General features: G+C 42.2%; 1 protein-coding gene across 2 annotated transcripts in view; it reads left to right on the top strand.

Annotated features, from left to right (window-relative positions):
• The window catches only part of LOC106593969 (potassium voltage-gated channel subfamily KQT member 1), a 51,618-nt gene extending 39,608 nt beyond the window's left edge, over positions 1 to 12,010 (top strand). For both annotated transcript variants that reach the window (XM_045708594.1, XM_045708593.1), the window contains 5 exons: positions 5,230 to 5,305; positions 7,519 to 7,613; positions 8,244 to 8,290; positions 8,601 to 8,662; positions 9,321 to 12,010. In XM_045708594.1, the coding sequence (XP_045564550.1) occupies positions 5,230 to 5,305; positions 7,519 to 7,613; positions 8,244 to 8,290; positions 8,601 to 8,662; positions 9,321 to 9,554 (514 nt within the window). In that variant the 3' untranslated portion in view covers positions 9,555 to 12,010. The remainder of the gene's footprint in view (positions 1 to 5,229; positions 5,306 to 7,518; positions 7,614 to 8,243; positions 8,291 to 8,600; positions 8,663 to 9,320) is intronic.
• Positions 12,011 to 13,221: the final 1,211 nt, after the last annotated feature.

The raw sequence follows: 13,221 nt of genomic DNA, 5'->3' as shown, positions 1-13,221 counted from the left end.
TTAGTTGCCTACCCAGTAACAGAATGAAATAGACTTTTAGTTGCCTACCCAGTAACAGAATGAAATAGACTTTTAGTTGCCTACCCAGTAACAGAATGAAATAGACTATTAGTTGCCTACCCAGTAACAGAATGAAATAGACTATTAGTTGCCTACCCAGTAACAGAATGAAATAGACTTTTAGTTGCCTACCCAGTAACAGAATGAAATATACTTTTAGTTGCATACCCAGTCACACCCCCCCTTTCAATTCCTCTTCCTCTATGGTGGATGTCCCAAGTTCCCCTTCTCAGTCCTCCCCAGATCAGAGTGGTGTGCTGCTGGTTCTATCGGGGTGATGAGACCTGACAGACTACAGGTTCTATCGGGGTGATGAGACCTGACAGACTACAGGTTCTATCAGGGTGATGAGGCCTGACAGACTACAGGTTCTATCGGGGTGATGAGACCTGACAGACTACAGGTTCTATCAGGGTGATGAGACCTGACAGACTACAGGTTATATCGGGGTGATGAGACCTGACAGACTACAGGTTCTATCGGGGTGATGAGACCTGACAGACTACAGGTTCTATCGGGGTGATGAGACCTGACAGACTACAGGTTCTATCAGGGTGATGAGACCTGACAGACTACAGGTTCTATCGGGGTGATGAGACCTGACAGACTACAGGTTCTATCAGGGTGATGAGACCAGACAGACTACAGGTTCTATCAGGGTGATGAGACCAGACAGACTACAGGTTCTATCAGGGTGAAGCGGCCAGACAGACTACAGGTTCTATCAGGGTGATGAGACCAGACAGACTACAGGTTCTATCAGGGTGATGAGACCTGACAGACTACAGGTTATATCAGGGTGATGAGACCTGACAGACTACAGGTTCTATCAGGGTGAAGCGGCCTGACAGACTACAGGTTATATCAGGGTGATGAGACCTGACAGACTACAGGTTATATCAGGGTGATGAGACCTGACAGACTACAGGTTCTATCAGGGTGATGAGACCTGACAGACTACAGGTTCTATCAGGGTGAAGCGGCCAGACAGACTACAGGTTATATCAGGGTGATGAGACCTGACAGACTACAGGTTATATCAGGGTGATGAGACCTGACAGACTACAGGTTCTATCAGGGTGATGAGACCTGACAGACTACAGGTTCTATCAGGGTGATGAGACCTGACAGACTACAGGTTCTATCGGGTTGAAGCGGCCAGACAGACTACAGGTTCTATCAGGGTGATGAGACCTGACAGACTACAGGTTCTATCAGGGTGATGAGACCAGACAGACTACAGGTTCTATCGGGGTGATGAGACCTGACAGACTACAGGTTCTATCAGGGTGATGAGACCAGACAGACTACAGGTTCTATCAGGGTGAAGCGGCCTGACAGACTACAGGTTATATCAGGGTGATGAGACCTGACAGACTACAGGTTCTATCAGGGTGATGAGACCTGACAGACTACAGGTTCTATCAGGGTGATGAGACCTGACAGACTACAGGTTCTATCGGGGTGATGAGACCTGACAGACTACAGGTTCTATCAGGGTGATGAGACCTGACAGACTACAGGTTCTATCGGGTTGAAGCGGCCAGACAGACTACAGGTTCTATCAGGGTGATGAGACCTGACAGACTACAGGTTCTATCGTGGTGATGTGACTTGACAGACTACAGGTTCTATCGTGGTGATGTGACTTGACAGACTACAGGTTCTATCGTGGTGATGAGACCAGACAGACTACAGGTTCTATCGGGGTGATGAGACCAGACAGACTACAGGTTCTATCAGGGTGATGAGACCAGACAGACTACAGGTTATATCGGGGTGATGAGACCTGACAGACTACAGGTTCTATCGGGGTGATGAGACCTGACAGACTACAGGTTCTATCAGGGTGATGAGGCCTGACAGACTACAGGTTCTATCGGGGTGATGAGACCTGACAGACTACAGGTTCTATCAGGGTGATGAGACCTGACAGACTACAGGTTCTATCGGGGGGATGAGACCTGACAGACTACAGGTTCTATCGGGGTGATGAGACCTGACAGACTACAGGTTCTATCGGGGTGATGAGACCTGACAGACTACAGGTTCTATCGGGGTGATGAGACCTGACAGACTACAGGTTCTATCGGGGTGATGAGACCTGACAGACTACAGGTTATATCAGGGTGAAGCGGCCAGACAGACTACAGGTTCTATCAGGGTGATGAGACCTGACAGACTACAGGTTCTATCAGGGTGATGAGACCTGACAGACTACAGGTTCTATCAGGGTGATGAGACCAGACAGACTACAGGTTCTATCAGGGTGATGAGACCTGACAGACTACAGGTTATATCAGGGTGATGAGACCTGACAGACTACAGGTTCTATCAGGGTGATGAGACCTGACAGACTACAGGTTCTATCAGGGTGATGAGACCTGACAGACTACAGGTTCTATCAGGGTGAAGCGGCCAGACAGACTACAGGTTCTATCAGGGTGATGAGACCTGACAGACTACAGGTTATATCAGGGTGATGAGACCTGACAGACTACAGGTTCTATCAGGGTGATGAGACCAGACAGACTACAGGTTCTATCAGGGTGATGAGACCTGACAGACTACAGGTTCTATCAGGGTGATGAGACCTGACAGACTACAGGTTCTATCAGGGTGATGAGACCTGACAGACTACAGGTTCTATCAGGGTGATGAGACCTGACAGACTACAGGTTCCCTCTAATGGATGCTAAGCACCAGGACCATCCACCACTTAGTGAAAGCACTACTCTGAGCTTAGTGTTTACAACGACACTCAAAGACAGATCCACTAAAGGTTTGGAACCACCCGTGTTTTTTGAGCCACTTTATCAGAGGCAAATGACAGAGACATTGAGTATAAAACATAAATGTTTCTGAGCCACATACATATTCATCAATATATTTATTTACTGTATGTTGCAAAACCACTTAGTTGACACCCACTGGGCAAAAAGTGGTTGAATCAATGTTGTTTCCATGTAATTTCAACCGATAAATGTTTATGTGATGACGTTCAATCAATGTGGAAAACTGACTGGTTTCGCAAAAAGTCAACATAAGGGAATTTTGCCTTTTTCACCAAAATGTTTACCTAAATCCAATGACATGGTTCATTTTTTTGGTAATTTTACATTTATTTCACGTTAGTTTACAATTCAACCAAATGTAAATCAAAACTAAACATTAAACTTGTCTGTGTCCAGTGGGCAGTGATTGCTGTGAATGAAGCCTCATAAGATAATCAGCCCTAAACTCTCTGCTAGAAGTGTAGTCTGTAGGGAATGGCCCCATCTCAATCTGGCTCAATCTGTTTATTCAGAAGAAATGAGGCCGGGGTCAATTTAGGCAGCATTTATGCTGACACACCCTGACACTCTTCAGCTACAGAATTACCCTCATGCTCTAGGGCAGGGATTCTCAACTGGTGGGTCGCAACCAAAATTTGGGTCGAGGGAGGTTTTGAGTGGGTCATGGGAGTAAAAAATATAATAATGTATGAAGAAATACTCTGGTCTGAACTCAAATAACTTAAAACAAGGAGAAAGTATGTAGTCATGATAACACATATTTTTATGAGTAATTTAATTTCTGAAAATGTTTTCTTCAATCACAGTATTTCCAGTATAGAACTATTATCAGTACTATGTTAGTTGATTTTGTGGTCTCAAGCCAGTGAGTTTATTAACATTCTTCATATGGGCAAAATGGTATTATTGACAATGAAAGAGTTGGGAATGTTGTTCCCTTGTCATATAATTGCTACAATTACTATCAATATAGCCTTTGAAAATACAAATATAGTTTTCCAGATTGTATTTTGACGATTATTTTTCGCGATGCGAATATTGGGGTGCGACTGAGACGACCTGGTTCAATTTGGGTCCCGAGGCAAAACCAGTTGAGAACCACTGTTGTAGGGTACTGTACAAATTAATTTCCTTGTGACTGTATGGTTTACTTGACTAGTTTTGACTTGAGAATATTCCTGGATAGTTGGTAAGCAACTCCAGTGTATATTTGGCCTTGTGTTTTAGGCTATTGTCCTGCTGAAAGGTTAATTAATTTCCCAGTGTCTGGTGGAAAGCAGACTGAACCTGGTTTTCCTCTAGGATTTAGCCTGTGTTTAGCTCCATTCATTTTATTTTTTATCCTGAAATACTCCCCCGGTCCTTAACGATTACAAGCATACCCATAACATGATGCAGCCACCACTGTGCTTGAAAATATGGAGAGGGGTACTCAGTAATGTGTTTTATTGTATTTTCCCCAAACATAACACTTTGTATTTAGGACGAAAAGTGAATTGCTTTGCCACATTGTTTTGAAGTATTACTTTAGTGCATTGTTGCATACAGATTAATGTTTTGGAATATTTCTATTCTGTACAGGCTTCCTTTTTTTCACGCTGTTATTTAGATCAGTATTGTGGAGTAACTACAGATGTTGTTGATCCATCCTCAGTTTTCTCCTATCACAACCATTCAACTCTGTAACTGTTTTAAAGTCACCATGGGCCTCATGGTGAAATCCCTGAGCAGTTTCCTTCCTTTCTGTCAACTGAGTTAGGAAGGACACCTGTATCTTTGTAGTGACTGGGTGTATTGATACACCATCCAAAGTGTAATTAATAACTTCACCATGCTCAAAGGGATATTCAATGTCTGCTTTTTATTTTTATCCGTATACCAATAGGTGACCTTCTTTGTGAGGCATTGGAAAATCTCCCTGGTCCTTGTGGTTGAATCTGTGTTTGAAATTCACTGCTCGACTAAGGGACTTTACAGATAATTGTTTGTGTGGTGTAGAGAGATGAGGTAGTCATTCACAAATATATTATTATTGCACACAGAGTGAGTCCATGCAACTTATTAAGTGACTTGTTAAGAAACTGTTTTACTCCTGGACATATTTAGGCTTGTCATAACAAAGGGGTTGAATACTTATTGACTCAAGACATTTCAGCTTGTCATTTTTAATTAATTTGTAAACAAAAATAGAAAAACACAATTCCACTTTGACATTATGGGGTATTGTGTGTAGGCCAGTGACACAAATTTTTTTAGATTTAATCTATTTTAAATTCAGGCTGTAACACAACTAAATGTGTAAAAAGTAAAGGGGTGTGAATACTTTATGAATACTTTGCTATAAAAATCACTCATAGCCATCTATCTCACGCAGGCTGCAGGAGACTCACAGAGCAGCTATCCACGTGATCCTACGGATGCGCTACTTTGTCGCCAAGAAGAGATTCCAGGTGGGTACGTTGTTTGTAGGAGTGTTTTTGACCAGCAGAACGATCCACTGTATTGACAGATACCACTACCTACATTCTGGTATAGGCTACCACACCTGGGTTCTAATACTATTTCAGGAATTTTAATTACTTTTCAGTACATTTCAAAACAAGTATTCAGATATTTGAAAAAAAACAAGTAGTTAAATATTGAAATGTATTTGTAAATACACTTGGAAAGTATAAAACAAATACTCAAATACATTGACTCGAATGCATTTAACCCATGCATTTGAATAATTTGAAAGTACTTTCACATACATTTAGGTCGACGATATGTTTTTACAAATAACCATTCAAATCCTCAAATAAAAGTACTTGTTTTGGGCTGTTTATTTGAAAATACTCAAATACACAGAAAAAAGTATTTAAATAAATACTAAAATACACATGTATTTGCACCCAGGTATGAAGGCTACTGCTATTTCAGCTCTTTCCTCCTTCCCTCTCTACCCTAACAACATTACAATCCACTCCATACATTCAGACGTCCCCCCTTCTTCCCTCCTCTCTCACCCCCCCATCCTGGTTCTTTCTGGTTGCCCTCAGCAGTCAACACACAGCATATCCTGTTTTATCAGCAGGCTGTTAGCCGCAGACTAGCGCTAGGTAGCGCTTGGGACAATGATGTCACGCTGATGGCTGTTTACCCACCTCTTAATGGGACTGCCTGTCCTCACGTCCTCTTAACGGGTCTGCCTGTCCTCACTTCGGTGTGACTGTTTGCCTTCCGCACAGGCTGCCTTGATCAAGTCACACTGGGACTCCAGGACAAACAGGCAGCTTCACACTGCTGTCTGAGCGTGTGTTGTGGAGCTCAACCTAAAACTAACATAGTCAATCAATGAAGAGACTCTTCCCTCAGGCTGAAAAGCAGAACAGCGGACATCACTCAAGTTGTGTGTTTGCCTTTGAGTCTGTGTGTGTCTGGGTTCTCAGTTGTGTGTGTGTGTGTGGGGGGTGGGAGGGTGGTGGTGGGGGGGATTTGGACTTGGTTTTGGATTGTAGTGTTATTATGGTTGTGTGTGTGTGTGTGTGTGTGTGTGTGTGTGTGTGTGTGTGTGTGTGTGTGTGTGTGTGTGTGCAGAATGTCTTTATGTTTGGTGTGAAGTAGATGTGTTTGATCTGGTGACATATATATATATATATCCTTGGAACACCATCTACTGTGAGGCTGTGTTGAAGTACCGTAACATCTAAGTCCACGTCAGTTGAGGCCTGAGTTCAGCTGAGGTAGCTACTCTACTGGCTACAGGCCCACTGCTGCACTGCTCTACCCTGTTAGCACACTGCACGGCACACACAGAGAACCTGACTCTACAGTCAAACACACCTAGTGGCTCATGAAGGATAGATACTGAACATCAGTGGTGGAAAAAGTACCTGTCATACTTGAGTAAAAGTAAAGATACCTTAATAGAAAATGACTCAAGTAAAAGTCACCCAGTAAAATTCTACTTGAGTAAAAGTCTAAAAGTATTTGGTTTAAAATATACTTAAGTATCAAAAGTAAATATAATTTCTAAAATATACTTAAGTATCAAAAGTCAAAGTATAAATCATTCCAAATTCCTTATATTAAGCAAACCAGATGGCACCATTTTCTTGTTATTTTAATTTATGAAACGCCAGGGGCACACTCCAACATTCAGACATATTTTACAAACAAAGCATTTGAGTCCGCCAGATCAGAGGCAGTAGGGACGCCCAGGGATGTTCTCTTGATAAGTGTGTGAATTGGACTTTTCCTAACGAGTACTTTTGGGTGTCAAGGAAAATGTATGGAGTAAAAAGTACAATATTTTCTTTAGGAATGTAGTGCAGTAAAAGTTGTCAAAAATATAAATAGCATAGCTCTCAGATTAAAGTGGGCTAACACCATGAGTGTTTTAAGTCATAGTTCTCAGCTTTAAAGCTGCAATATGTCATTTTTTGGGGGGGGTGTCTGTGTATTGTCTTGACTGCTTTCAATAATTGTGTGTGTGTGTGTGGTATGACTGTCTGATGTGCTTACATCAGAGAGAAATCTTTTCATATATTCTCTAGTCTGCAACTCAAACTTCTTTTCACAAACTGTTAGAAAGACTTATTTTACAAGATGTCCGCTTTTTGATCTGTTGACTTCTTTAGAGTTTTTACTGCTGAGGGTGATTAACACTGTGTGTGTTCTGCAGCAAGCACGTAAGCCCTATGACGTGCGAGACGTGATCGAGCAGTATTCCCAAGGACACCTGAATCTCATGGTGCGCATCAAGGAGCTACAGAGGAGGTGGGCTGCATCTCAAGCTGTCTCTTAAGTCCCGTTCATTTCAAATTGATATCAAGGTCTTTATGCGGGTTAGCTCATCCATTGCAATTAACTCACTGATTAAAGTGCATATGACTTGCACACTACAGACCCACTGGGCACAGACGTCAGTTCAACATCTAGTTTTGATTTACATTTAGTTGAGTTGTCAACTAATGTGAATACAACGTCAAATCAACAACAAAAAATCACCATGTCATTAGATTTAGGTTAAAAGTTGGGTGAAAAAAAGATGAATTCCCTCACGTTGGTGATGTTTTGCAAAACCAATTAGTTTTCTACGTTGATACAACGTCATCACATAGATTTTTGAGGGTTTAAGTGATGTGGAAACAATGTTGTTTCAACCAGTTTTTGCCCAGTGGGGATGCAGTCTTTTTTTTTTGTCACACTCGTCTAGGTCAAAATCCACAGACATTTTTTTTTTACTGCATTAAATTGAAACAATAAATATCCTCATCACCACGGAAATTACATTTTGTGTCTGCCTTTCTCTCAGATTTTGACCCAGTTAAGTGCGGCATGCTGTGCCGTGACTGCACCTGTATATAACCCAATGCACTGCATTCAATGTGTTTAATTCTCCTCTAGACTGGACCAGTCTCTAGGGAAGCTGACCCTCTTCCAGACTAGCTCAGGTAAACAGTTCTCTACTGTAATTTACAGCATCTTAGAGGGGCTGGACACAGTGTACTATATCTCTACTGTAATTTGCAGCATCTTAGAGGGGCTGGACACTGTACTATATCTCTACTGTAATTTACAGCATCTTAGAGGGGCTGGACACAGTGTACTATATCTACTGTAATTTACAGCATCTTAGAGGGGCTGGACACAGTACTATATCTCTACTGTATCTTACAGCATCTTACGTCTCTTCTTGTTTCTTGTTACGTCTTCTTGTTTCGCTGGTTTATGACTTGGACCATGATGCTCCTGGGGCCAAAGACAAAGCCAAAGACAAAGGCACCAACACCATCGGCTCCAGACTCAACAGGATGGAGGACAAGGTAGGATGTTACTCCATGTTACACCCTCTGCTTTCTGAACAGAGTACAGCTACTCATCTACAGGTGCCATTTCTATTGTGCCTTTAACCAGATTTCAAAGCCCTCCATTTTGTGCCACCTTACCACAGCCAATGTTAAGCACCCAACTCAGTGACACACAGCAGCCATTTTGTGCCAAATCGGTTTGACCAAAATCTGTTTGTGCCAAGTCAGTTTGACTATAGAAAAGCCATCAATTTGGATCAACTGTGCTCAGACTGATGCTTTGCACAGGACAGTCAGGTTTTTTTCTCCAGCACAGAGGTCTGATAGGAGTGAATTCACTCTACACCGACATAATCAGTCCCCTAATGATATCCCTAGAAAGGAGTTGACAGCCAGGGTGGATTTTCATTTACAAAACTTTTCAAGTTTTCTATTTGTTTTGGCTTTCATTAAAACTCTTTTGATCATTTAATGTGGTATGATAATGTCTTGGTTTGTTTTCCCAAGATGAAGAGGATTTGGTGATTTGCCTGAAAAAGGCCGATAACGAGAACATTAGAATACACATTTCCATGTTCTGCAAAAACAGACAATAAAATAGAAAGAGTATCTATTAATTATATTATATTGGTCTGTACAGCATTGACTTTTCTGTTTGTCCATCTACTTACAGATACAACGCATGGACCAGACGCTCAACCAAATCGCAGAGTCCCTTACCCAGCTGTTGTCTGGGACAATCCAGGGGCAGGGGGACATGGGGGGAGCACAGGGGCAAGGTAGGAGGAGGTCACAGGGTGGGGCAGGTGTCCCCAGCCAGGATAGCCTACCCAGCTACGAGCAGCTCTCCACCGCAACCCTCCATCCATCCCTGCACCCCAGCCTCAGCCAGGACAAGAGCTCCTGAATCGACCATCCATCCATCCACCCCTCAACCCCAGTCTCAGCCAGGACAAGAGCTCCTGAATCGACCATCCATCCATCCATCCACCCCTCAACCCCAGTCTCAGCCAGGACAAGAGCTCCTGAATCGACCATCCATCCATCCACCCCTCAACCCCAGTCTCAGCCAGGACAAGAGCTCCTGAATCGACCATCCATCCACCCCTCAACCCCAGTCTCAGCCAGGACAAGAGCTCCTGAATCGACCATCCATCCACCCCTCAACCCCAGCCTCAGCCAGGACAAGAGCTCCTGAAGCCAAGAAACACCAAAACCACTTTGGCGCTTTCTCTCTGTCTTATTCTGAGATCAGTGTTCTTCATGATAATGAACCAGCTGTATAGTGCTAGGGCAAAAACTAAACGTGCACTCAGTGGGGGCCCCAGGACCGAGTTTGGGAAACCCTGCCCTAGAAAAGAACTGTATAGACAGGAGATTTAGCAACTCTTGGAGGACAATCGAATTAAATAAAAAATAAAAAATAAATTGTTAAAAGTGGAACCAACACATTTCAGCTTTTGGCCTTCTACTTTAAACAAAGATAATTGTATTTAATTCCAATGTCCTCCCAAGAGTTGCTATATCTCCTCTCTGCTTCAGTTTGCTCCTCAATTCATGCACCTTGGTTGGAGAGCGAGGTAGCGGCAGTGCTCCCTTCCCTAGAACAGAACAGTGCCTTAGCCTACAGGACAAGCCAGCTAGATACACAGACAGGACATATTTTTCATAGATCCTGGATATGATTATGTTTCTGAATTCTCATTTACTGCAATTGTCAATGTTCCGGGGGAACTTTTTTTGGAAATGTGAGCAAGCGCCATATTCAAACTCTTTCCCCTCAATCAAAAGGAAATAAGATTGAAGTGCATATATACCATTATTCCAGCTGTGTAAGAGTATTGGAATGTTACAATATCAAAAAGTAAAGGTAGTATTCAATTTGATTGAAATATGTTGATATGCAAAGCAAACACTTCAGTATAAAGGTAGCTATGTTTTGATGGTGAATATGGAATGATGTCCATACTAAAAGTATTCAGTTATAATAACACAATATGTTTTCAAAAGTTCTCCATGTATGTACCGTCAAAACGTAAACTAAAGTGTTGGGGCCGGGGTGAGGGCTTTTATGTAGATTTTCAGTGCAATCAAATTGTGTAGCTATCCTGTTTTTATAAAGATTTTGCATTGCCAATAAATGAATGTGGCAAATATCCATAACTTTTTGGGGGGTGATTGTCAAACAATTCTGTTCAACCATGGATCTTGCATTAATAATTAGTTATAGATTATTACTTCCAAGTTAGGTCATATAAATGTCCCATTGGAAGCTGTATGTGTGGAAGGTGCCTTAAAGGGCTATAACATCGAAGATACATTGTCCTGTCCCTTTAAAACCCACAACATTAACCATGCCCCCCCCCCCCCGGAGTAGACTCTATTCCATGAAGACCAAAGGGAGGGAAGAGTTAATTGCACCTAGATCCCCCTTCCCCTCTCATGTCTTGGACCTTGGGGGATGGTGGATGGGAGGACCAGTGGCGTGGCTAATACCAGAGCTTTGGACAGATGACCTCAGCTGCAGCAGATGGTGACCTCATCCCGCTTGCCTTCCGGGGATCCTTCCATTCCTTCAGTAGTAGTAGGCACACAGATAAAAGACCAGATGACCATCTGGGCCCTGCCTGCCTTCTGCCTGGGTGCTCATGACAATAGCACCCCCTCTCTAAGTGTAGTGTGTAAGTGTGGGGGTCTTTGTGGCAGTCATTGTGGTGCTTTTGGAGGTGGGTGAGGGGAGAGGAGAGAGGTGTTGCTATAGGGACACTGCTGGGTTCTAGTGCTTTGTAGAGGTCCGGTTGACTGGTCTTACTGGTCATTGTGCGAGTGAGTCAGTGTGATAAGACGGGCTTGGTATTCTGGCCAACAAAGAGGGAAATAACGGCTCATGTGCTGCTCCACAAACACGTCCTTTATCATGCTGGTGATCGTTACTATGTTTCAGTGTTGGTCTATGTTACATTCAGAATGGTCCTCATATTCTGGGTAGAGGCAAATAAACCTCTATGCTACTGCACTAACTGGCTTTGAACCAACTACATGTCAAGAAACATCAAGTATCTTGTCTAGAGTAAGTCAGTCATGTAGAGGGAATGTGATGTTTCTGCTATTAACATGTCCTATAGTGAACCTAGACAGAAAATTGTCCTGAATGAAGTTCTGCTGAGGTCGTGATAGAAATCCATCCATGTTTGACTTCTTAGTAGGTCTATTTATTAAATCTCACAACCATTCCGTCCTAGCTTAATAAAATGGGCCGAGACAGTATTAATACATAGATGGTCTTTCATCCTTTTGATTCCATTATAATGCCAACCGTTACAGTGCAGACCAAACTATTGCCAATAAAAGCCTGCTTGTCTATGTGTGGTGTGTTATATACTTAGTCTCCCCTACAGGCAGATCAACTGTCACTGTATGATGCACTGGACAAAGGAGAGGAAAAAAAGTTATATCATGAAGGGAATTCTATCAGTGGGTGGGCAATGGCAAGCCCTTGGGACAGATTTAATGAATAATTTTGATGGTAAAATTGGATGCCTTGGGGCGACACAATATAGATAGACCATCTGTTTCTGGAGGAAAGTGCACTACTCAGGGCAGAATTCATTCAATTCAAACTACTGCAGGTACAGACTATAGCATTCACAACTCCATGAAATATGGAACCAAAATGAACTATGAAATGCTGTGAAAAAGTGACTATAGTCAATAACCATATACCACTACTGTGTACTTAACTAGTTGATTCGTTTTTCATTCATGTCTAAAGACTTATCTGAAGTAAAGATAGTGTATAAAGATAAATATTGTATAAAGATAAATATATCTATAATTTATATAAAGATAGTGCCATTTTTGACTAATAAGTGTTTTTTCTGTGTAGACTATAGGTCTTAATTGGTTAGGGCTACAGATAGAACGAAGGGCTAATAGAGTTTGGAACTACAAATAACCATTCGAATGGGTTTCGGCACGAGAAGGATAATAGGCATTTAACTGAAAAAGAAGAATGTAACTTTGTCAATAAGAACGTGGGGGGTCTGGGAGCGTTCATTTTGCCACCAATCCGCATTTGCAGGTGAAAGAAATGGCACACTCTTTCTCCACATGTCCCTTCTTCCATGTCGCAAGCCCTGATGCCAGATGGCCACTTAAATTCTTTAGGGTATTGTTCTTTTCCTGCTGTATGGCCAATCCTTGAGACGTGCGAACCTTAAATTGTACTGCAAATCTCTCATCCTCCCACTGCATAATTTATATGCGCGCATCGCTCATGGATCTGTTACTCCCTGTTTTTACACGATTGCTATTGCAGTCACTATTGATTTAAGTATATGCATGTACATTACCATATAGTCACGCTTACTCCTTATTCTCACAATAAAACAACTATTAGTTTATACTTTATTCTCCCACTAGAACCAGACCAAATCTGATACATTTCATTGTGGTTTATGTATTCATGTCTATTTTATAGGGACCGTTAGGTCAACAATTTCAAAGTTGACACATTAAATCATCTCTACCGTTAGACGTAGGTTAAGATTTTTAAATGTATTGCACTTCTAAAC

The sequence above is a fragment of the Salmo salar genome, chromosome ssa26, assembly GCF_905237065.1.
Source record: "Salmo salar chromosome ssa26, Ssal_v3.1, whole genome shotgun sequence".
NCBI classification, from domain to species: Eukaryota; Metazoa; Chordata; class Actinopteri; order Salmoniformes; family Salmonidae; genus Salmo; species Salmo salar.
Note: the sequence above shows the minus strand (reverse complement) of the source record. Positions and strands in the feature narration are given on the sequence as shown.